The sequence below is a fragment of the Verticillium nonalfalfae genome (assembly GCF_003724135.2).
Source record: "Verticillium nonalfalfae strain VnAa140/NRRL 66861 chromosome Unknown scaffold_7, whole genome shotgun sequence".
Classification (NCBI taxonomy): Eukaryota; Fungi; Ascomycota; class Sordariomycetes; order Glomerellales; family Plectosphaerellaceae; genus Verticillium; species Verticillium nonalfalfae.
Window position 1 is genome coordinate 33,518 of NW_021167232.1, and position 24,361 is coordinate 57,878.

Below are 24,361 nucleotides of genomic sequence, written 5' to 3' on the forward strand. Positions count from 1 at the left end.
TTTTTCTTTGGTCTTCCTGTGATGAAATTTTGTCCGCCGCTGCGACGCCTGGCTGGTCTCTCAGGTGCCGGGCCCATGCTGCTCTCTCTCGTATCGGGGCACGCTCTCAACCATGCTTCAGGCCAGCGGTAGCCAGCGACTACTGCAGGGGAACACGTCGTGATGGACAGGGCGTTGGGAGTGATTTCGGTCTATTTCGCCCGCCACGGACCGATTAGCACGGCGTGCTTGAGCAGAGTGACAGGTGATACTCGGCCCATTCTACTCCTTAACACGGGAGGGCATGTGAAAGGCGAAAGGCAAGCCTATACACGTGAAGATGATTGACAAAAGCCGAGCCCAAGGTCACACTGCAGCGTCACTACATGGCGGCGCGCACTGCTGGGAAGAGGCGAAATGTGGAGGGTGTGAGTTTGCGGTGACCGCGGAGCGAGATGAGACGACAGGCCGTCTCGAACTTGAAGCCTAGAGGATGGGCGCATGGGCTGGCTGATTTGTGGCAGGCCTGGTCGGACAGCGATGGCGCTGGAATATCGGCCCAGCGGATGCGTCTCTGGTCAGTGGCTGCAACGGTGCCATGTGCACCTGGTTGTAGACCGGTCCTCGCTTCGGGCCACCGGTCTGCTGTTGCAACTAGTGTCGTCGGAATGTCAAGTGCGTGATCACCGTGGTGTCCTGGTACCTAGGTGGTTGACCCTGGCGGACGCCATTGTCTCGCTGGTACCGAATATGCCCGACATCAGGTCGGGTACTAACTGACTTGGTGACGCGGTTGCATCAGCGATAGAGCTATCCGTGGCATGCCGTCAGCTCTGTATCACCCTGCCGTCGACAGCGGATTCTCTGGAGTCGGCGGCGGCAAAGGGGTGGAAATCATTCATGACTGAACAGCTCATCACTCGTCTCATCTCGCAAATGCCGACTCATGGCTTCCATTTGTGTCTCAGGTCTCCCCAAGACCAAGACCGGGGACGCTCCCCTAGTGTCATTGAGCAGGTTGACAGAGCCAAAAACAAGTCTCGGTTGAGGGGACTGCCGCAGCTAGTCAAGTCGAACATCCGTCGGTGCGTGACGATGCGATGATGGCAATGATGGAGTCAACTACCTTGTTCCATGACACGCCGGGTGGTTTCCACCCGAACAGGCCAGAAGAAGGCATTCCTCGTCTGGCGGTGAAGGCAGCTTGCTGCAGCAAAAGACCCCGTATCCTTGGCCCTAGCGGACGAGGTACCTAGCAGCCAATACTGACTACCCGACGATCTTCGTGTCGCATTCGTTCGAGTCGTGGATGGTAAATTGGCAGGAGATGAAAGAGACGATTTGGGTCTGACCTGATGCGGTGGATGATGGGTACCGAGAGACCAGGGGTCCCACGGGGACGATTCCATGCCCACACGCAGCCTAGCGTGCTTGCCGCTGAACGAGGTCCCGGCGATAGGAGATGGTGTTGTTTTCATGCACTTCGGCGTCCTGGCGTTCCAAACGGCTGGGAGGCTACCGCTACACCAACATATGTACTCTCTCGAACGGCCACGCTGTCTCTCGTGGCATCGGTGACTGCCATCTCGTCATTTCGCGGGGTGAGCAGCACGATGATTTGTGAGAGAACCAGATTTGACATGTAAGCCAGAGCAGTATCATGATTTTGCACGGCCTACGCATCATACTAGAACCATGATCCAAGATCTTCTTCCAGTCAATTCTCCACCCTCTGGCATTGACGAAAGTGTTGGATGAGGAGCTTGTTTGCGTGGGACGCTCTCTTGAGAAGCCACTTCTTGCTCCGCCAACCACTGGGACTTTACTTCGCACACTGCAACCCCCGTCAGCACGGGTGCACAGAGGAATTGCCCTTGTCGCACTCACGCATTCGGCGTAGCAGGTCCAGAGGAGGGTCAGCTTCGTAAGCAGGAGCTTTTCAGATATAGTTGATGTTACGGAAACCCATTCATACTTCACCCAATTTTCGACAAGTTTGACCCTGCCGATTCCATGAGCACGGGACATATTCGTCTTCAAGATCCGTGGATGCGAGAGACTGACGGCTCAACCGACTAGCTCATGGCCACTCGGCCGAAAGCCAGTGGCCAATACCAGGCGGCGATCGAACAGGTCCGGATCAGCGTTATCAGCAGTGCCGGTGGACGCACCAACACCTCACATCTGTCCTTCGTCTACCCAAGGAACAGTGAAAAGTGCAACTCGGTCTGGATAGTTGCACATGCCGAAAGTCCAGGCTGCCTAATCTAAAAGCGTGGCAGGCGGTGTTGGTAGGAATCCAGAGGTTTCATGCGACCTGGCAGAAACGCAGGGCCAATTTAGTAGCCTGACTTATGTGACATGGGCGTCGTTAGCATACGCACAAAGTGAAGTACTTTCCTTTCCTCATGCCCGAGTGAGGAGCACATATCAAGTCTATCAGCCTTCTCTAGGAAACGCGCAAAGTGGTACACTTCTTTTCCAGTCACCCATCGGGTCAGCTCAGTGGGCGAGGTTGTCGCATCCATCGAGTTCAAAACGGGGGCTGACCTGCGGCATCATTTGCCAAGCCAACGGCATCTGGTCCAGTAGTGGAGCAGGAGTGTGTAACTAAGCCGTAGATTCGAGGAGCCATTGCGGGAGACGCTGCTAAGCGGTCCCAAAGACTAAAGCGGCGCAAGCACAAATTGATGGCGTGCTGGGCTTCGACTGGGGTTCTAGCCCCCTGTACCCAGCTCGGGCCAGAGCCCGGGCGCAGGGCGTGCGTGTGCAGGAAGAGGAGAGGATGTGGCTCCCTCGGCGTGGGGACCGCGAAATGGAAGGTTAGAAGCATTCTGGAATGGGTGGGCCGACGAACGAGCGAGCTTCAGCGACCTGCTTGGCGGCACCAGTCAGCGGGCAGGGATAGGGAAACCCCGCGACGATCAGGGGAGGTTTTTTGGTTGGGATCTCGGGTCATCATCTATGCTCACCTAGGCTCCGTGTTCTTGTCCTGCCTGACAACTGACAGAGTAAAAGGCCCATAGACAGGCCTGGCCACAGGGAGGAAGCCCGGGTAGTTGGGTCCTAACGAGTCAATCGTTCAGCGACCGACGCGCATGCCCTCGATGCTGAAGCCTAGAAGGCGATGAAGCCATCGTGTGTCACTGAGCATTTTCTCCTGCGCAATAGTATCAAGGTGGAGCCTGAAAGAGGAAGATCGTGAACAGGGTGTCAGCGACTGGAACAACAAAACAGACAGACGCCCTGGACCCTGACATGTTTGACCGAGCGGACTGAGCCCGCCGTCGCCGGACCCTTCACGGGCTGTCCGGCACCATCGATCTGTGAGCCTAGCAGCGACCCTAGCAGCGCCCCTCCAGCTGTCGCTCAGCGGATTATTACGCGATGCAAACCAGTCTCCTACGAGCGGCTTTCTCGTTCCATGCTGGCTCGGACACTAGCATGCAAGAATCCAGCCATGGTTATTGGCGCCATCTCTTGTACCTGTCCGGTATTGAGACGGGTGTTGGGGGGCTGCTGGGATGTTGGGGCTGTTTGGGTGCCTGGGCACGACTCGCAAAGCATGCGTAGGGCGATGTACTGCGTAGGGCGAGGTTTCTGGTGGAGACGGTGCAAGGACATCGGAACGCTTGCGAAAGAAGACAGCGCGGCACCGTTGCTAGTTCGAGTCTGGGCAGGGGGGTTCGGGTTGTCGGGCTCGTGGGCTCAATTCAACAGGGAACCGAAGTGCGAAGGCTCCGATGAATCTCAGATGCCTAAAAAGCTCATCACAAGCTCATCACAAGGTGTCGTGATTTCCTTGGTTGGGTGTCTGGCTCCGTTCGCGGGCTGTTCTTGCCATCCAATTCCCCCACGGTCTCGTTTTCGTTGCGTCCCTTTCCGGGGGGCAGGAGAGACCCGGCCCCCCTAGTCGCGGAACCAAGTGGAATCGGCCGGGATAGGACCAGGCAGGTACACACTGTATATGTCTTGCCTCACCCTACGGGTACACGTCGCTGTTGCTGTCGCTGTCAGTGTCAGTGTGACTGTTAGTGCCACTGCCGCTGCCGGGCGCCCCCTCCACATCATCATCATCACCTGCTTGTACTGCACCTGCTGGTCCGCATCCGCATCCACATTCGCATCCACAACCACATGTGCCTGAACCTTAGCTTCCCATTCCCTCCTTCCGTTCTTTGCTGCTTACGAGCCGTGACCTGGGATTACTTTCCCTCTATTGCCCGCCCGCGCCTGCTCCCACCAGGAAGGAACAAACAGCACTCGACTTGCCGCAATTGCTCTTGTCCCCTGCCCCTCATTTGACCCTCTCTCCATCCTCTACCTTCGCTTCCCCTCCTCATCTTGTTTCCTTTTTGTCACTCCTCCTTCTCCTCCTCCTTCTCTGGGTAATGACCCTCCGACGATCTGCCTCACATATGCTTGACCCTGGGCCCCCTCGTTGACCGTTGACCGTCGACCGTCGACCGTCGTCCTTCGTCTCACACCCCGCCCTGCCGCACCGCCGCCTCGGCGAAACACGAGAGAGAGACCAGACCTTCCAAAAACTTACATCCTACACCCAGCACCCACCCATCCGTCACACAAAACACACAAGCACAGCTCGCAGGACGCGCCGTCTCGCTCACTGGTTGCCCCTCCTCTATATTTGCTTCTTTTTGTGGGTGATCATCAAGCCGCAACGCGCCCACCCCTCCGTCCATTTGATTACTTGATTGCCTCGCCCTGTCCGATTGCCTGCCCGACGCCAACCAACAACACCCTGGGCCAGTTCTAGATTCCCGATAAGACAGCATTCCCGCGGCTTCCATACGTCATGACATCGATAGTGAGTCCGCGCCCCCTCCATCATGGCCTCGAGGGCCCTTTCGCCGTCGGCGTTCCGCATGTGCGTTGTGCGTCTGCTTCTGCACCTACCGTCTCCCTGCCTGCTTGCCTGCCTGCCTTCCTGCCAACCTCCTGTCGCAATGACAATCTGCGCACCTGTCATTCGCCTCGCTAGAAACATCCCGAGTCCCCCGCCAATCTCGAACACACCCGTCCCTTATTGATTGGGCTTCTCTACACCCCCTCCAATGAGGCGCCGCCTCACCGCCTACACCGCTGTTCCCATGTGGCCATCCCGACCAGTGTCTTGAACGGATGGCCACCCAGGGCCCAGTGAACAGGCAGGCATCCAGCCCAGACAGCCCAAGACAGACGGCCAGCCAGACAGGCCAGCGCCTGACGACATGGCCGCCGACCACGTTATCATTTCCCTCCCTGATGGGCGACCGGTCCACACTCAAACGTCTGGGGTCTGCCCGACTCATCCGCAAGGGAACCTCGTCCGGGGATACCACCGTGTACTGCTGGCAACATGTCACTGCGCCCGTGGTACATGCAACCTCCCGGCCCTCTCCTATCCTCTTCCCTGTCAGAACCCAGCACTGGCACCTCCCTTCCCCTTCTCCAAACACCCCCCGTCCCGTCATCCCGTCGGAGCATTAAGAGAAGGAGTGTGCAAAGAAGTCGGGTAGGAGCATCGAGACGAGCGAGGGTTAAAAAAATCCAGACGTTGTTCCAGATGCCCCTGTCGTCTCTTTGGGGCCCTGTTTGCGGGTATCATCCGTCATGGCTCTCTGAGTCGGCTCTTGCCTCTGCTCCTCTCCATATCTTCCCTGATCTCCCGCGCGCCCTCTCGATGCTCTAGACGCATCATTCTCTTTCGCCATGCGAGTCCCATCCTTCGAACACACCTTGGCTCTGCCAGGTACTTCCGAAGCAGACACTATGCGCCCGCACCACCAACACCCCCAACACCAAACGCAACACCGAGACGAGAGGCAGCCACCCACTACTCCGCCAGTGCTAACTTCTGGCCTTCAGCTATGTCTAGCTCATTATTGCGACCTTCACGGGCCCACCCCGTTGATGGTCACCGAAGGCCTGCCAGCCCCTTGCTCAACATGCTTTGACGAGGCCGAACTCCAAGACCGACCACCCACGAGCGCCCCTACCTCCGTGCCGAGCTCTGTTGGACAAGCCACGGCAGCCATCGCAGAAGCGATGCGCAAGATGAACATGCATGGTCACCGGAATTCTTCTCTCTCCATGTCAGAACAAGAAGCCCAAATATCCCGAGCAGCGCTACTACGCAACGCCTCGTCACCTGCCGCCAATACCACCTCTCGCCCGTCCACGTCAGCCATCGAGACCCCGCCTGAAAGCCCGCGTAGAGTGTCCGAGCAGCCGGCACCACGTCGCGAATCGAGCAATTTCCGGAGAACATACGACGATAATGTGACGAAACGCGCTGGCCCATGCGAGAATTGCGCCATGACGCTGCCACAGAGGCAAGGCCTCAAGGAAGAGAAGGACCCCAAATCTGAACGGGGGCCAACGTTGCGCTCGCGTATCCCTTGGGCCAAGGTGTATACGTCGGAAGATACAGGCACATCTCCACCGCCCTCACAAACATCTTCGGCCAGTGACACTGACGGCGAGGGCCAACCTCGGCGGCACACACGCAGGGCGACAGGCTCAACAACCACGCGATCAAGCATGTCCTCGACGAGTCGCAGTCTTCCGAGCCATACCCACTACGTTCACTACACCTCAACCCATGAGCCTCTCATTGCCAATTCCTTCTCAATCGTCCGCGCCTCTTGCCTTCGGGCCCTCTCCTTTGAGACTCTGCCTCGCACTCCGCAAGCGGGAAGCAGCGCCAACAGCTCAGCTGTGACCTCTGTTCCCACGCCGCAGTCTCCCAATCCCACCTCACAGCCTTTCGTGACGACCCACAGTGCCGGCGCGGCCGCATCAGGAGGCCCCATCTTCTTCGGCGACCCTTTGGCTGGCTACACGATCGCATACATATTCCGCATCCCGGATGTCCATGCTCGTGGCCACAAGCGCGTTTATGCATTTCTTGCTCTCAGCACTCACCGAGAGCGTCTTATTATGAAGATTTTTGGCTTCATTGCGGCCGCTTTCCGCGAGATGGCAGCTTGGATTCAGAAGCTTGCCGAGGCCGAGGCTGAGAAGGCATCCGAAGCTAGCCCTGTCATGGGAGGCGGCGGCTTCTACGGCAATGGCGGCGGGTTTTCCTCAAAAGCCTCTCAAGATCGTGGCGATGGCTACGGCGGCCCTGACCGCGCCAGTGGCAGCAGTTTCTTGACCGGAGGAAGCGGCTTTACTCGCCGTATGGGCGGCGGCGGCGGCGCCGTGTCGCTCAAATCGCGTGGTGTGGCAGAGCTTGTCGGCATGCCTGACTTCTTTATCCAATTACACGAGAAATTTGTGCGGCTTCTGCTTGAGCTTGGCGTTAAGTTGAGCGCTTGATCACTCATCAACTGGACCACATGCGTTTGGTCCAGCAAGCTGTACAAAACATGGTCGAAATTCACGCCACAGTACGCGTCTGGCATCTTGGAGCACCACGCGGTTGCTCAAATCAAAACCTTAGGCCAACCGTATCTGTTCGAACGAAGGACCCCACCGAATAGATAATGGGTAATGCTAATACGGCTACGCCTTAATCTCTTTATCTATCGGGTAGTACTCGGGGGTCGGAGCGAGTTGACTGGCGAGCGAAAGAGAGAGATTGATAGCGCGAACGACGAGGAACGAGGAACAAGTGATAGCGGAGGATATACCCCTCGGCTTACCGAAAACACACAAACGATACCCCCTGGAGGCTCGTCGAATCTCTTATTCAATGCTGCGTATGAGCTTGTGGCGGGACTGCATCAGCGACGGCGGCGATTTTCTTGTCCCTTGCCTTGGTTTCATACATCTTGTTTGTCTTTTTTCTTATAGACCCTTTTCTTTAGGGAAGGTGTTTTTGAGCGTTTCGGCTCAGCGTCTACCATAGCATTGACGCCTTTGGGGGGGCCTGCACTACTTATGACGGCTACGGACATAGACGGTTGGAGAGGGAAAACGAAAACACGGATAGATGGATGATAGGGCGCCCCGCGACGGGCAATGGTCGATTTCTTGTCAAGCCTTTTTATTCCTTTGATGTACATCTGGTAGCTGAATGCGGAAGGCGGGATACACTTAGAATTCACGACTGCGTTTCCATCATATGCCAATGTCATGCAAACATGGCGCAGTGAGAAGGTGACCGCTGTGGCCTGAGAAGCACATGATGCCTTGACACGAAACCAGAATGACATCGTGTTTCGTCGGTATAGGTTGTGGGAAAACGGTGTATTGTACAGCCATGGCAAGCATCCTCGACGCCTGCCCGGTCCGCGATCTATCGAGCCCCCACGCCGTCCCACCCGTGTACGCCTCGAGCCCAAGCCTGCGCTTGAGTCTGTCGTATTACATGGCCAGTTGTCTCGGCCGCGCCCATCAACCAAACACAACCGCGTCCTCCGTCCTCCGTAGTCCAGTCGCGATGGCTGGCTTATTTGTAGAAATCAAACTTGTTGTCGTCCGCTGTGCCCTTGACCTGGCTGGAGTAGGCGTCCTCGAGATCGCTTTGGATGATGTTATACCTGTTCTTACGGACGGCGCGCAGGCCGGCCTCCTGCATGATGGCGGCGATGACGGCGCCGCTGAGGGGGTCGTTGCGGACAATGAGGGAGTCGAGATCAACCTCGGGCGCGAGGCTCATCTTGGAGGCAATTGTGGAGAAGATGAGACGGCGCTCGCGACGGTCGCGCAACGAAGGGAACTCAATCTTGCGATCGAGACGACCGGGACGCAACAGGGCGGGGTCGAGCGTGTCGGCGCGGTTCGTGGCCATGATGACCTTGACGTTGGCGGTCTGGTCGAAACCGTCCATCTGGTTGAGGAGCTCGAGAAGAATACGCTGGACTTCGCGGTCGGCACCGGTCTGGGCGTCGAAACGCTTTGTCGCGATGGCGTCGATCTCGTCGATGAAGATGATTGCCGGAGCGTTCTCGCGCGCCATGCGGAAGACGTCGCGGACCATGCGCGGACCTTCACCGAGGTACTTCTGCACAAACTCGGAGCCGACGACACGGATGAAGTTGGCGGTTGTCGAGTTGGCGACGGCCTTGACCAGCATTGTCTTGCCGGTACCGGGAGGCCCGTACAGCAGGACACCACGAGGGGGGTCGATACCAATCTGCTTGTAGAGGTCGAAGTGCGTCAGAGGAAGTTCAACAGCCTCACGAATCTCCTGTTTCTGCATGTCGAGACCACCAACATCGGCGTACGTCACGTCGGGCTTCTCATCTGATCCAAGCATGGCAATGGAGGAGTCGGCCTCGGGGGGCAGGATGTCGACAAGAGCATTGGAGTGACGGTGCAGAGCAACGGAGGAGGAGGGCTTGAGCTTCTCGCGATCGAGGGTCGAGAGTATGCGCACGACGTAGTTGCTGCCTGTGGAGGATTGGACGATGCCGGTACTAGAAAGGTAAGCTTAACGTTTTTGACGTTTGGACTGGGCCTGTTGCCTACTTCTGGTCGATAGCCTCCATAAACTGGCCAATGACCAGCGGTACACTCTGGATGCGCTTGATCTCCTCCTGGGCTCGCACAAGCTCCCTCTTCAAACTCCTGGGTTGCTTCGTTAGTCACAGTCGGTGAGAGCTAGGTTGCCCTTCTCAAGGTAACGACGAACCTCTGCTCATCCTTGATGTACTCTTCTTGCAGCTGGATATACTCCAGTTGCCTCTGGAGCTTCTTTAACGCGGCATAGTCGTCTCCGCCCTCTGCCGTCAAGCCCTCGAAGTTGTCGATGCTTGGAATCGTTGAAGGCGCGGTCCTCTTGTGGGGAGGGATGTGGTTTGCTGGGTTCTCCACAAGGACATCGCCCATCTTGACGGTTGTGTTGTTTGTCGTGAAGAGATGAGCTTGTTTCGATTGATGGGCTACGAGATAAAATTCGTCGGGTCGTGGCGCGGGAACGAGGGGGGGTGAATGATAGATGGCGGCGAGGTTGATGCTTCGACGACCTTCGGTGTTGTCTGGCTTGACTGCTCCTGTAGGCGTCAACGGGAGACGCAGCCGCCTCCCAAGCCTGCAGGCTTAATCAGAGGTAGTGCATGTCTCGCCGGAGCCATCAGTTGAGTCACGTGATTTGCTCACCTCGGTGAGTTTGGTGCTGCGTGATTGACGACAGGCTCCGACCCCAACATGGCAGGTAGCCTCACTTTCCGATTGGCCATTAGTCGTCTAAAGCGGGACAGTATCCACTGTTATCTCAGCTAACCACTCGGTGGGCTGCAGCTCTAACATGCTTCCCCCACTCCGACATCATCCCACCTGTCCACCTGGACTGATACGGCGTGGGCGTGATTCACATCGGTCAGGCATGTCCAGTTAGAGCTTCGTCCAGTGCTACCTGCCGGTCCGGCGTCCACCTGCCGCCTGAGAGCCTTCCTGCCTTCCTGCCTTCCCATGCTGCCTTCCAACCCAACCTGTCCGTGACCGCACTGTACGACTACCACACTTTCGTCTTGTCGCCCCGACTGTTCCCACTTCGTGATTCCTCTTCTCTTGCAACCTTCAAAGTGTCCTGCGACTAAGAAGCACTCCTCCCGTTGTTACCCCTCGTCGTTGTCCCTCACCTCCTATCGTCTCCTGCGACTGTCTGTCTGGGGAGTCTTGGCGTCAACGTTCCGGTTGCTTATCTTCCCTCCATAAACTACCCTGCCGGCCTTTGCTGCCACCTCACCATGTCGGCCTCGATTGCCATTCCCATGACGCCCACGTCGGGTGCTGCCTATCGGGGCAGCCAGGCCTCCAAGGCCGCAGCCAGCTCATCCTCCTCGTACTCCAGCTCGCCTAAGACGAACCCCTCACCGACAGTCCAGAAGCAGAATATATTCCACGGCCGTCGCCCCAGCCTTCTCAGTACGCTCCCACTCGGCCCATCCCAGGCGTTCGAGCCTTTGACAGCTTTGACGCTTCGGGTGCCAGATCGCTAACACGGCTCTAGGCACCGCCATCTCCAAGCAAGAGTGCACTGTTATCAACATCGGCGACCCTGATGGCCCTCCCCGCCTGGTAAGTCATGCAGTGATGCACAAGTCGACTGGAACTTTCCCCTGCTGACACTCCTCATAGCTCTCTTACCTGTCTTCAAGTCAAGGATATCTTTGGAACCCAGGTATGAAGGACCCTTGGTGAATGCGCGACAGCTTACTGACAACCCACCACAGAGATCTTCCTCCCACCCTATTTCGACTGCGATTACGAGCCGATTGAGAATCGACGAGACCCTGTCCACGATATTGTACTCACAGATGAGGAGTCCAAGAGCATGCTCCCGCAATGATCCTTGGCCAACAACCATGATTCATGCCCGCGGCGTATCTACTTTTGGCCATCGACAATGTCCTTGCTTTGGGTGTTCGGGCTGAGGATTCAAACATGGAGTTACTAGTAAGGATGGGAGGGCACTAGGGGCGTTGGTCTTCGGTTTTATTGTTTTATTCTATGCAATGCACCTGGTCCTCTGGAAAGGGCGTTTTTGGTGTTTTCTACTTCTATTACATACGATCGGTTCGGGCTGCAGTACCGTAGGTAGTCAAACACACTACTCATCGTCACCACCCAAAGGGTCGTGAAGTGGTTCCGAGACAAGATGATCGCCTGTGGATCCATGCGCCAGCTGACAACCTGCTCAAGCCCCCTGACGGGGAGGACTCTGGATGCAACGTTGGAAGGCCACCAACAGACAACTCACGGATTCAGCGGCCCAACGAAAATGATTACTTGCAGCCAACATGCGACGCCAGCTTGCATGGAGAAACAACTCACAGAGATGCGATGAAACATAGTTGGACCCTGATCGTGGTAGCCACCGAGCCATCCTCTGACGCCCAACAGTGACTGGACTTGGACCAGGCGGCCCCAGCGGCGCCCACGCCCAACAAAGCCAGTGGATGAGGCCACTTACGGGGCAGCTTAGCTGTCAGCTCGGCTCCACTCTCTCCGCATCAGGGTGTCCTCTCAGGGTTCCACCTGCGCCCCCTGGAACCCGCGGCATCTGTCATGTCATCCCACTCACGTTGACACCCTTTGACCTTGAGGAACAGCACCATGCGGTCCTCCAACACAACGCTAAATATATGCCAAAACAGATGCACTACATGAATGCGTGATTGCTTGTAGATCCCCGTTGAAACATACACTCCTATGACTTGTTGCCAAAGATGGAGTCGGGCCGTTCTGTTGGGAGGATCACTGTGGATGATACGTTTCCTTGTCTTTAGCGTTCGAGGCCCAGGGCCACGGTGGGCCGTGGAGGTTCTTTTGCTGGTTGTTGCAGGCTCGTATAGACTCCTTGGTGTCTGTGCCGGACCTCTCGTACTGCCGGATGATCATGAGGTAGTGCAGGTTATGACAAGCAGGCTATGACAACTGAATAGCGAGAGGTCGGGGACGCGGCCTTGACCATTGAACAATCCTGGCAACAGATCTTGGTTGCGATCGCCTGGAAGATTACAGGCCTGTTGGAGGCCCAGGACGGCGACCCGGCTAACGGGGGAAGCCCCCTGAGCTCTTGACATGTGCTCGGCTGATGAGGAGAAGAGTGGTCATGCAAGGCGCTCACTCAGATTGTCCGAAAAGCAAACCACTGCTCTCGATCTTCGTCTGGGTGGTATTTCAGCCCTCGCCGAGAAAGAGAGAGAGGTAGCGCTTTTGACCAACCCATTCTCAGATTGTGCAAGGTCTGTTCGAGGCTCTCGAACACTTCCAACCACAACTATGGATAGCCTTAGGACTCACCGCCAAGTATGCTTTCCCATCAAGCATTCGGCCACTACGATACTTGAAATTGAAATGGCAGACCACTGTTATTCCGGTACTGTCGGCCACAAAGTGGGGCGTTCAAGTGACCATTGCAGAGCCACTACTTAGCGCAGAGGTTCAGAGGTCTTTCACAGGCGCATGCGATTCTGGACGTCCAGCCCCCCAGAGTTGCTTTCTTAGGCACCTAGGCCAGGGTCTCACCGTACAGTGTCTGATTCGACCGCGGGTCCGGCCGTATGCAGGTCCGCCCCCGCACATCTATAGTGCAAGGCGTCCTTAGTGGATGGGGCGTGCTCATCGGTTTGAGCGGGCATACGCCCGGCTGACCTGTGAACGACAATCCTGTTCCATGAGGCTGTCAAGGGAGGAAAATGAAGCTTCCACTCTACAGTGCGATGGGCACCCGATGCGTCTTTTCGAGATCGAATATCGTTGTGGTTGAGTTAGTTGCGTCATGGCAGCTGTCTATTGTCTGACGTCTTCTGAAGGTGCAATGCGGACTGACACTGACGTAGAGTGAGTTCCACTTGGGGAAATCCGATGTCGGTACTTTTGCTTTCGGTTAGCGCGCATTCTTGATAACTACAGACAGATAAGATAAGATGAGGGACCTGAAATGGTGGGTCTGGGGAAGTCGCGATCCGCTCTACTTGCGCGCGCTGGTAAACACAAAACAACAAGCCGAAGAAGGTAGCCCGGCATCGCATTGTCACGATACCGAGGCCATACACACATACCCCCATGGACTCAGAATCCACAGAGCAGAGGCGGATAGAGCTTCAAGGCCCGGAAGACCTCGCCTACCTCCTTTCCAACGTGAGGCGCGCAGCGCAAGATCACCTCAACGATGCGTTCCCACCCATGGAAGGCAACGCCGGTGATGAGGACGAGCTGAGGATACAGATAGAGAAGCATGTCAATGAGGTGAGTTCCCAAAATATACTTTCGATACCTGCGTTCTGTTCTGACTTCTGTAGTATATCACAAAGACCTTCACTCACGCCGCGCCGAATCTCTCCCTGAACGGGCTCCCCGCTGAGCCAAGAGTCTTTCTCGCTCCCGACGCCGACGCACAAGAACAACTAGAGCCGCAAGTCGAATACGAACCATGGGATGCGCGTCTGCGCCAAAAAGTCGAGGATCTGGCACGCCAGGAAGAGGAACTGCTGAATGAAATTGCGGCGCTGAAGAAAACCGTACCGTCAGATGTGGCGGGAGAGCAGACAAGACGATTAAAAGAGGCGCGAACGCGGGATGAAGAAGAATTGGCGGAGCGGAAACGTCAGGCCGATCTGGAAAGCGCAGGGCTCGATGTTGGAGTGCTCGAGAGACAGGATGGAGTTGAAAGCGCGCATCGAAGCGCCATTGAAGGGCTGGGAAAGGTGAAAAGAGAGATGCCGAGTACCGTGGCAAGAATGGAGAGGGCTAGAGTGGCAGGCGAGTATGTTGTTACGGGGAGATGACCATGGCAACCTGCCTCCGAGCCTGTTCGGGCTGCATAGTTCGGGTTGGCTTCGGCTGTTGAGTTGAGCTGTTTTAAAGACACGATTAATGAATTTATGGATGCAGATCGGATGAAGTATTATATACATGATACAATAACCATCATCCCGTCCTCGAAATCGGAAAACTGTACTAGATGTTGTTGATACTGTGTATTGGTCAATCTAGTAAGCTCGCCATATTGGTCTTCAGTACAGGTCCGTTGACTACAATACCCCCCTCGAGTACTTTGACCAACCGCCTCGGCGGTCAGTACATAGTAGTTCAGCGAGGTGCAGCTTACGTGTTTACTTCAGACATCAGTTTGAGGCTTAGAGCATACAAAAGATATGGGATCTTCATCTTAAGTTGAGACGAAGTAATGGGCTTTTAATGCCTGGGAACTCGATTGATGTGTCTACTCTGTAGCTACTATATTTCGAACGAGTGTCCATCAAGCGTATAACATCAGAAGCCATACAGGGCGAAAGGGGATGAGCTCCCCGATCTTCTATCCTTTGTCAGTGTTGAACTCAAAAGTCATTCCACCTTAACTGCTTTTTCCATCTCTTACTTCATTGTTTCGAAGCACCACAATCATACCGCTATCACCACAGCCACCCCCTTCAACACCGACGCTACCAAACGACACAAGTGACTGAACGATCTTAAGCCGTGGCCTTAGCAGGAGCGCCCGCGTCAGCGGTACCGGCAGGGGTTGCGCCGGCGGCACCGGTGGGAGCAATGACTGTCTCGCCGCCCTCGTTGACAAGGACATGGGGATCCTTCGAGGTGCCCTTGAGAGCCGCGAGAGCCTGCTGCTTAGCCTCTGGCTTGTCCCACCAAGCCCGGTTCTTCCACTGGGGTTCCTGCCAGGGACCGGCGTTGCTGTTGTGGCAGCCGTTCTCACACTTGCACTTGCCACCAAATTCGACTGGAAGATTCTCGGCAGGAATTTGCTTGAGGAGCTCCTTAGAGTAGCTCGATCCGAGAATGTCAATCTTCTTGACAGTGACAGGGTCGAGCCAGCCCTTGACCATGCCCCAGACGGCAGAGAAACCCCAGGGGGCGTTGATCATGTAGAGCTTTCCAAGACGCTCAGGGTAGTAGTTCTGCGAAATGACTGAAGCCTGCTTGACGTAGCCATAGACTTGAGACGCGTTACCAAGGCTGATGCCCTTGAGGTCCATGATGGTGCAGCACGTCTCGACAAGCGAGCCCTTGACAACGGATGCGGCTGGGAATCGGGGGTCGGCACACTTCTCATACTCGACAGCGAGGTTGTCCAACATGCGCTCATCGGTGGTGATCTTGCGCATTTCGGTCAGGTTGATGCTACCAAGCTGCTCGATGTACACAGGTCGGCCGTCCTGGTGAAGCACGTACTGTCAGCATGGGCTTCACAGAAGAGGACGATCAAAGAAAAGCTTACAATGTCGGTCTTGTGGTAGTACTGAGGATAGTACTTGAGCATCTGCTCCTTCTCCTTGTAATCCCAAGTCGGCACAAGAGCATCCAGATGAACCTCCTTGCGCCACTTATCGAACTCGACGAACCTAGCTTATCATTAGGCCCTGAAAGTAAACGACGAAGAACTACTGACATGGCTTTCGCAGCGTTGACGTCAAACTTGCGAGCTCTCAGGAAGCGCAGCTAAATTCCGCTGTTAATATCATCGCTCAGTATATCTTATGCGTATTTTTTAGGCATATTTACCAGCGTCAAGGTATCCAAGCGTTGCGTGATGCCCTCCGCCTCGAGCATCATGCGCAGCTGGTGAATCTGTGCCTTCTGTGCCTCGGTGCAGTGTCCCGGGTGTCCATCTTGAGCTACGGCAGCTTTCGTGGGGTAATCAAACTTGTCGTAGTTCTTATCGAGCTCGGGAGCAGCGAGCTCTGGGGCAACAGGTGTCAGGGCTGCCATCTTGACAAAAGCTGGGAACTTTCGCTTGTAATAATAGGGCTAAAAGCGTACGTATAGCTTCCGAGAAATCGTGATAATCTTGGAGCTGCTGTAGAGGAGTAAAACAGAGCAACGCCCGGTAGACGGCGGTCACGGTCGAATTAAGGAGGATGCCCCGCCCCGCCACTCCTCCACCCGACCAGTGACGATGATGGGCGAAAATCCCCGCCACATTTCTTACGTAACCTATCACAGCCTCCTATTCAGTTGGAATAGCGGATCAGTTGAGAGGGTGAGTGGAAATGTCGCGACGGATATTACATGCACGTCGTACTCATAAGACAACCCAACGGTGAAGTCCAGCGGTTCAAGTGTCATTATTGTTATTCATTGGTTTTCTTGATCTGGTCGGAAGAACGGGACATCGACCCCAACGCAGGCATTGTCAAGCACCTGAGTATGGCCAGGTTGCTCTTGATATGCTCCTGAGCTTCGGATTTGAGGCGACGGTAGTCGTGAAGCCCTTGAGGCCTCTTCAACCCAGGCAACCCCACTGTGGTCTTAACTTGGAGAGGAGCCTTCCCCTGTAACGAAGGTGCCGTCATGAGCATCTTGTTCACCCAAAGTTTGGTGTGAAGCAGCCTGGCCCATTCTTCGTCTGCGCCAGCTCGTGTCGCGGGATGCTTCAGAGATACGAAGCCACTACAATAATCTCAACTGCCAGGCTCCCCATCTTCTTGATCCTTGTCCTTCTCGGAAACCTTTTCTTCGCTACCCTTGTCTTTTCTTTTTTGAACGACCTCCCAGTTGTATACTCGCGCGATCGCAACCTCCATTGTCTGTGAAAAGAATCAGCGACGGCGGATACCGGAAGATGTGAAGACTACGCACCGTAATCTGTTCCCTCAGAAAGTCGAGATCTTCCTCGCAGTTTGACAAGCTCAACTTTGCGGTCGAGAGCTTGGACTCCAGTAAAGACTCTGCCTCGTCAATTTCGTACGCAAGCATAACGTTAGCCTACGCTTCAAATCAGCAATGCATTCGCTCTACTGCTGGAGCTTCTGGTTTTCCTACGCCCAGCCAAATGTAAACCTCCTCAGTCGGCGGGATCTTTGCTTTCGCGTATAGTGTGTCGTTCAGCTCGAATGTGGTCTCGACAGGCTCGGGATCGTCCTAGGCCTCATCAGCGTCCGCATAGCATATCTAAGGTTTCTGGAGAAACTGTAGCCTCAATGTACCTTTTTCAACTTGAGGAAACGGACCGAATCAAGTGTTTTCTGTATATCGGGAATCTTGTCGTTCAATCCACCCATGCGCTTCTGAAGGTTCAATTCCATGAACTGGTACTTCCTGACAGAGTAATATTGTTACCATACTGAGCTTTCGATAGCGAGTCGCTCATGCCCATCGCTAGCATGCTGGAATGCCGTGACGGGAGAGCTGGAAGCTCGCAGGTTCCGGCGCAACTCACGAAATCATCTCCTGGAAGTTGCGCAGAGTCGGTTCGACATCAGCGCGGGTCGAGACATAGTCCTCAACCTTGTCGACGAATGGCGCAGTAGGGATGCCTCTCGGATTGCTTGGTGTTGCATCTTTTCTGGCGAAGGAAAGAAAGTTAGTCAGTATCATACATAAAGCAACCGTGAACGTACTGGTTCGTCGCCATCTTGACGGCGTTGCTGGAAAAGCTATTGGGGTGTGCTCATTCGCATTTCAAGAGACGTGATTTTGGAAATGCTCAAAACGTCGCTGGTAGGATGGCGGGGCTTACACCTCGGTGACAGCTGTTCGACATGACGATTTGGGGTCAATGCTTTTCGGTCAGTGACGAGCCGTCGGTGAACGAGCGGGGTCGAAGCCAAGGCCACCGCAGCGCTGTCTACTAGTCTCATTTTTGGACAACCGTGGTTCAGGAGCCAGGTCTGGCAGTTTAATGAGATGAACGACTAATATCACATTGAACCCCCCAGAAGACACCAGTTTCTCTGCAATGTATGTTACAGATGCATTACGTCCGCCACGAGAAAGTTGCTCTCATGGTAACTTCAAGGGCCAGTTCAATCTGTACTTTCGTAGAGAAGACCTCCTTCTCTCAATCAATACCTTCGACTATTGGGACCTCGAGTATTCATGGCGACTTACCTGGTACGTTGGAAAGATTGTGAACATGAACAACCGACCTTTTCTCTGTCTCCAGCTCCCAATGCGGTAGGATCATGAAGATTGCTTGGCAGCGGTTCGTAAGCGCGCCCAGCTGCAGGACCCTGCACACCACGTATGACAGGCCTTGGACACATGCATGTCTGCCCCTCTTCAGCGGCAAGAAGACGTTTCGCGTCTGTTGGTTGTTGGACATTCGTCCATACTGTGTATTAATAGTACCATGTCATTTCTATGATCATGCTGTTCCAAAACGTCCTTCCCTTACGATCTTCTGTTCTCTAAGCTACAGAATCGTGGACAAGATGCGCCGCCGAATAGATGCCAACAGTAGGCACCCAGAGGGGGTCAATGCTTCAACAACGCCGCCTCAACGTCGTTCTTTACTTTCCAACTTATTTTCGAGACGCAACCAACATCGCCACCATAGTACCTCCGTAGACCAAAAGCTGCCAAACGCCGTCACCGTAGCAAACGCCGCGCATAGCGAGAGCTCCTCAGCGGTCGAGCTGGAAGATGACTTGCCTGAAAGCCCTGATACTCTACATGATTCAGATACTGGCGGATCGTCGGCTCCTTCTTCTCTGTGGGATGTCGCTTACGATGTGCTTCGCGATGAAAATGATGAAAGCAAAAGCAGAGTGGAAAAATACGAAAAGATACTCTCAAGCAAGCTTCAAGCCGTACATCTTGACCAATCTGGTATCTGTTCAAGCCGCTACCAGCTATGTATGCGCCACTGCTAATCGCTTCCCCTTTGGTTGCAGGCAAAGATTTTGGAGCCACGAACGCACACAGTATTGATATGGAAAAGGTAGACAATACCATTACTTTGGATCAGAGCAGCCGGCGCAAACAGATGAACAGGATTACGAAACTCGGCTTGGAAAAGAAAGATTCTGAAGAGATTAAGTTCCACATTGGAAAAATTGAGGTCAATGTTGGGGAGCAGGTCAAGAAAGGGTTGTCTTTCATCCAATGGGCCCAGGGATGGGTTGGCCAAGCTGTGGCTTTATCTCCTGAAGCTTCTGTAGCCTGGGCTGTTGTTTCTTTGGCGCTACCTCTACTCACGAACCCAATTTCGACGACCGAAGCACACGAAAATGGCTACGAAAAGGTTACATCTCTCATGCAGTATTATGTCGCGCAGGAAACGCACTTGTTGGGAATCAACAAAGGCGCTCACCAAAGTGCCACCAACGACAGGCTCTCGGACAAAGACACACATTCCGAGATAACAGTTCAGGTAGCAGAGCTTCGAAGGCGCGTCATTGAACTTTACAAAGCCATTCTTGACTTCCAGATACAAAGCGTCCTTCGCTTTTATCGAAATCGCCTGAAGTTGTTTGCCGCCGACGCGCTTTGCCTGACTGACTGGGATGCTTTGACCCGCGCGGTCGAGTTGCGCGAGGCCGACGTCAAAGAACTGAGCCAGCATATTCTCTCGACAAAAACCAACCATTCCCTCGAACTCTTGAGAGAGGAAGCTATCGAGGTACAGAAGCAGTGGCATCTACAACTCTCTGCTCTGGAGGTTTTGTCAAAGGAAAACCTTGCGACCAGCAAGGAGATTCTGGTAGTGTCTGCTCAGAACGGCGAGACAGCCAAGAAGCAGCTCGCATCTTCTGAGCGAGTAGAGGCTACATTGAAAGAGCTTCACAATATGGCCATCAAGCTTGTTTCCGACAAGTCGGTGGAGAAGATCGAGCTGATGCGACTGTTCGCCGAACAGGTCTCCTACGATGCTGGGCCAGAGAAGACCAAGAACCGCATCGTGAGTTTGGTCGACGATACTGGCAGATGGCTCCTTGAAAGCGACTCTTTCCAAGCTTGCTTGGACCACAAGTCGGGGCTTCATCTTGCCACTGGACTACCAGGTTGCGGAAAGTCTGTCATCTCCAGACATTTGATCGATTCAGTACTTCCTGGACATGGGTTTACGACCATGTGTTATTTTTTCTTTGATCAGCACAGCACGACAGAAGCGCTGTGCTCCATGCTTCACCAAGTCTTCACACAACAAGAATTCTTGATCCACCACGCTTTTAACGAATACGAGCGCCGAGGAAAAACACTTGTCCACAATTCTGCAGTTCTGTGGCAGATCCTTGAAGCAGTGGCCGGGGATCCGGTTTCTGGTCGCATGGCGATGATTCTTGATGCTTTGGACCAATGCAAAGATGATCAAATTGGCGACTTCATTCTAGATCATCACTGCAGGGACGGTAGCCTATCACTCTTTGTAACGACACGCCCGTACGACTATATTATCAATGGGTTCGAAGACGGCGACGAAGACGGGATTTTTGTAACCCGTGGAGAAGACGAGAAAGCGACGGCCCTAATCACGGCCGAGGTTGAGAAGGTGGTCGAGCAACGCATCAGAAAGCTTCGGTGGCCTGACCGCATGAAACAACGCCTCAAGGAACGAATGTTACAGGTCAGGAACCCAACGTATCTATGGATACGTCTCATCTTTGATGCCCTCGAGCCGAGGCGCGGCCGCGCTTCTCGCGGATTTCTACCAACTAGCCAGAACATCGACAAACTTCTATCTGAGCTTCCTCAAGATTTCAACGAAGCATACAATCAAATCTTGAGTACAACTGCCAACCAAGACCTGATGCGTACTGCTATGAGTTTGATCATCGCTTCTCAACGACCCTTAAAGGTCAGAGAGATGAACGTGGCCATGCAGCTATCGTCGTCAACGGTCTCGTTCAATACCTTGGTCGAAGATCTTCTCGACGATTCGCAGTTTGAAGACGCTTTGAGACAGTGGTGTGGACTGTTCATCATTATCCAAGAAGGCAGCATATATCTGTTACACGAGACCGGGCGGGAATTCTTCACGAGGCAGCTGCCTTCACAATCCCTTAAACTATCATCTTGGCAAGGTTCCATTAGTCTGGAGCAGGCTCATACGACAACGGCCAAGATATGCATTTGGGCTTTGAGCCAAACAGACCTGCTGACTGATGACGGTCAGCCTGTACTGCTGAGAGCGGAAGGATTTCCGATTGAAGACCTCATCGACCAGGCAGCATACACACTTAAGCCGTCAATCGACACTTCACACTCGTTCATAATATATGCGTCCCTCCATTGGGCGATGCATGTTCGAAAGTCCGGCGGTCTTCCTGGAGAACTTGAAAGCCTTTATGATCGCCTCTCCGAGCCGTCACATGGCCTATGCCAGGCTTGGTTCGGACTGTACGCTTTCGATCACCACCTCCCTATAATGCTGTCGCATTTGGATCAAATTAGTCTGAGGGTAATCTTGGGCCATGAACAACAAGTTCTGAAGGCGATTGAGGATGATGCAAGTATTCTGATTCCTGTAAGCAGAAATCCGAACCGACAAGGATTTGAACAGCCGCTGCCACTCCTTCTTGCAGCTTTGATGGCTCAAGATGAACACTTAGCCAAGGCGCTTCTCGAGGTCGGAGCGGACCCAAACGACACCTTTGGTCCAGAAGCCCCATTGCCTTGGCTCATACACGAATGCCAACCTCACATGCTCGGCCTCGTCCCGCTACTGCTAGAAAAGGGAGCTAGTACAGCCCCGGTAAAGTTTGATGACTGGACAGGTCGCACTCCCGTATACGCAGCAACCACTAAGGGGCTTGATGATGTTCTGGAGCTCCTACTCGAACACGAAAAGTGTACAGGAGGTGCAGGTACGGCATCTTTGGCCGATGAACAAGAAACACCATTGCATGCCGTGTCGGATGTCGCCACGATGAAGGTGCTTTTGAAGTATGGCGCGGATCCTCTCGCCTTGAATCACGGTGGGCAAACGCCACTTGAGACCTGCATGGGTTACGACCTGAGGCAGATTCTCCTCGATTCTTGCCATGACCGGATCGATGGATATCATGTCAGAAAAGCACTAGACACAGCAACAAGTGCTGAAGAAGTTGCTTTGTTATTTCGATACGGGGCAAGGCCAGATTTAGCGAACAGGGCTGGCGACATGCCCATATTCTCGAACCAACTCCTGTATAGGGCTGCGCCGAGCCATGAGAAAGAGCAGCGAGGCATGGTTCGCGAGTACCTTCAACACTGCGACATGGAATACCGAGATGATCAAGGCAGGAGTCCACTTCTGTTCTTTGCCGGCTGTGGTTCTCCAGCAGCTGTGGAGGAACTTCTTCTACACGGTGCCTCGACGAGTACCCGGGATTACGAAGCTAGAACTGTTCTTCATATCCTTTGCTCGCCGAGTTATTCTACTCACGGGGGAACACCGCAGCAAAAGATCCGGGCAATACTGCATATTTATGATGCCCTCAAGGACTCAGCCCTACTACATGCAACGGATAGCCGGGGGCAGACAGTACTGCATTATGCTTGCAGATGGTCAGACGAGCAGATGCTGCGATTTCTTCTTGATAAAGGACTACACATCGAAGCTGTCGACAACCAAGGGAGAACGCCATTAATGCATGCTGTTCTCTCTGAACATGCTGCTATCCATGTGCCTATACTAAAGCAATACGGCGCTCGGTTCCAGGCTCACGACTACGATGGCCTCACAGCATGTCACCTCATCTTCACTTCCGAAAGCTCATCTCATGTTGAAAGCATTGTGAGGGTTCTTGCCGCTAGAATGGATATCGACGTCACAGATAATGATGGTAGGACACCGCTCATGCGTGCCATCCAACGCAATGCAAAATGGTCTACTTTCCAAGTACTACTCGAACAACATGCGTCATGCACCAAAGCTGACAAGCAGGGTTGGCAGCCGCTCCACCATATCAACGCGCAAATATCGAATGTTGGTTTGATGGCTCTGTTGATCAAGCACGGAGCCGACGTTTCAGCTCGTACGCTGCAGGGCGAGATGCCAATCCACACTATTTTCCACTCTTCGCAGCCAACATCAGGATACTCGCACGTACCTGCTCTCCTCAAGACACTTCTCGAGCACAAGTCGGATGTCAATGCTCAGCGATTAGATGGAAAGACGCCGCTGCATCTCGCTTGTTCATTGAATCATTACCAGTCTGCCAGGGTGCTTCTGGAAGCTGGGGCGGATATGTCTCTGCGTGATGTTGATGGCAAGACACCTGTGGAACTTATCTCGAAGGAGAGGTTGAAGGCCAGAGTTGGCGAGTTACTGGCCCGGCGGAATGGAGCTGGCCCTTCCTATGCCTTGCCCAATGATGCTCTGATTGAGAGGTGGGAGCCAGCAGATGAAGTGGGAGTGACTGAGTAGAATTTCATCGTGTGCAGAAAAGATGACGAAGAGACGGCATCGAAGGGCTGCCGTTCACGCTTTGGTTGAGCTTGTTTTGTTAGTTTCTGTTTTGAGAATGTACTGCCAATGCAATCATTTTGGGTCATAGTCTTTCCGCCATCGACACTTTAAACTGGGTATCATGTTACCTATTAGCCTCTATCGCGGCTCGCACGTCGATTTCGGCCTTGCGCTCTTTAGTCTGTTTCCATCTTCTCGCCGTCCTTGCCGAATTGCACGCCACGCTCCCGTAACCTCTCGAGCATCTCGCGTTGCACCCGGATCCTTTCCTCGACCTGGCGAACCTCGTCCTCCTGCTCCTCAATATCTCGCTCCATGTCCGGCAGGGACTTGAGCTGTGTCCTTGCGCGCTGCAGCTTGTGTTTCAGGGCATCGGTCTGCGTCGAGAGCTCTCGCAGCGTCATTGCATTGGTGCCGCCGGGACTGGCGCCGAGTGGGTTGGGCGTTGCCCCCGTGGGCAAGGGCGTGGCGCCCGTGATGCCGCCTGCATTGGCGGAAGGGTTGGAAGCGTGGACCGCGGCGCGAAGGCGTGTGAGGATTGTCGTGAGCTCGGTGAGCGTATCGAGAGCATCTGGAGACAGGGTTGGCGGGAGCGCGAGCGGGTGTGGTGTTGAAGCCATGTCGGCGGTGATGATCGAGAGATGGCGGGGGCGGTCGCAATGCCAACAGTGGCCAGTCCCTCAGCAGCTCGAAAGATCGGTAGGAATCCTTTGACTGAGGCTGGTTTTCGCAACCGTTGGATGGGAAGACGGAGTAGCGCACGGGGTGGCAGCAGCGATTGGAGGTCGTCAAAAAGGCGGGAAGGGCCGATGGGCAAGGTGGGTGGAACACACCTGCCTCGCTGACGGG

At 54.4% G+C, this 24,361-nt stretch overlaps 8 protein-coding genes across 8 annotated transcripts; 4 read left to right on the forward strand and 4 right to left on the reverse strand.

Moving 5' to 3' along the window:
• Positions 1 to 5,892: 5,892 nt before the first annotated feature.
• On the forward strand, positions 5,893 to 7,302 carry D7B24_008054 (uncharacterized protein; the record flags this gene model as incomplete). Its single annotated transcript, XM_028642150.1, has 1 exon — positions 5,893 to 7,302. One exon carries the CDS (start codon positions 5,893 to 5,895, stop codon positions 7,300 to 7,302), a length of 1,410 nt encoding a protein of 469 aa, XP_028498522.1.
• A 1,075-nt stretch (positions 7,303 to 8,377) lies between these two features.
• Positions 8,378 to 9,759, reverse strand: RPT3 (26S proteasome regulatory subunit 6B; the record flags this gene model as incomplete). The annotated part of the gene is made up of 3 exons (XM_028642151.1): positions 8,378 to 9,347; positions 9,400 to 9,498; positions 9,563 to 9,759. The coding sequence occupies 3 exons, from the start codon at positions 9,757 to 9,759 to the stop codon at positions 8,378 to 8,380; spliced, it is 1,266 nt and encodes a 421-aa protein (XP_028498523.1).
• Positions 9,760 to 10,619: 860 nt separating this feature from the next.
• On the forward strand, positions 10,620 to 11,221 carry D7B24_008056 (uncharacterized protein; the record flags this gene model as incomplete). Its single annotated transcript, XM_028642152.1, has 4 exons — positions 10,620 to 10,797; positions 10,883 to 10,950; positions 11,011 to 11,053; positions 11,106 to 11,221. The coding sequence occupies 4 exons, from the start codon at positions 10,620 to 10,622 to the stop codon at positions 11,219 to 11,221; spliced, it is 405 nt and encodes a 134-aa protein (XP_028498524.1).
• Positions 11,222 to 13,443: 2,222 nt separating this feature from the next.
• Positions 13,444 to 14,165, forward strand: D7B24_008057 (uncharacterized protein; the record flags this gene model as incomplete). The annotated part of the gene is made up of 2 exons (XM_028642153.1): positions 13,444 to 13,626; positions 13,680 to 14,165. 2 exons carry the CDS (start codon positions 13,444 to 13,446, stop codon positions 14,163 to 14,165), a joined length of 669 nt encoding a protein of 222 aa, XP_028498525.1.
• A 687-nt stretch (positions 14,166 to 14,852) lies between these two features.
• Positions 14,853 to 16,107, reverse strand: SEC14 (S14 cytosolic factor; the record flags this gene model as incomplete). The annotated part of the gene is made up of 4 exons (XM_028642154.1): positions 14,853 to 15,554; positions 15,617 to 15,740; positions 15,788 to 15,837; positions 15,901 to 16,107. The coding sequence occupies 4 exons, from the start codon at positions 16,105 to 16,107 to the stop codon at positions 14,853 to 14,855; spliced, it is 1,083 nt and encodes a 360-aa protein (XP_028498526.1).
• A 692-nt stretch (positions 16,108 to 16,799) lies between these two features.
• Positions 16,800 to 17,752, reverse strand: D7B24_008059 (uncharacterized protein; the record flags this gene model as incomplete). The annotated part of the gene is made up of 6 exons (XM_028642155.1): positions 16,800 to 16,925; positions 16,978 to 17,103; positions 17,161 to 17,259; positions 17,325 to 17,436; positions 17,558 to 17,683; positions 17,739 to 17,752. The coding sequence occupies 6 exons, from the start codon at positions 17,750 to 17,752 to the stop codon at positions 16,800 to 16,802; spliced, it is 603 nt and encodes a 200-aa protein (XP_028498527.1).
• A 1,299-nt stretch (positions 17,753 to 19,051) lies between these two features.
• On the forward strand, positions 19,052 to 20,156 carry D7B24_008060 (uncharacterized protein; the record flags this gene model as incomplete). The annotated part of the gene is made up of 3 exons (XM_028642156.1): positions 19,052 to 19,387; positions 19,493 to 20,020; positions 20,124 to 20,156. The coding sequence occupies 3 exons, from the start codon at positions 19,052 to 19,054 to the stop codon at positions 20,154 to 20,156; spliced, it is 897 nt and encodes a 298-aa protein (XP_028498528.1).
• A 3,532-nt stretch (positions 20,157 to 23,688) lies between these two features.
• D7B24_008061 (uncharacterized protein) lies at positions 23,689 to 24,132 on the reverse strand (the record flags this gene model as incomplete). Its single annotated transcript, XM_028642157.1, has 1 exon — positions 23,689 to 24,132. The coding sequence occupies one exon, from the start codon at positions 24,130 to 24,132 to the stop codon at positions 23,689 to 23,691; it is 444 nt and encodes a 147-aa protein (XP_028498529.1).
• Positions 24,133 to 24,361: the final 229 nt, after the last annotated feature.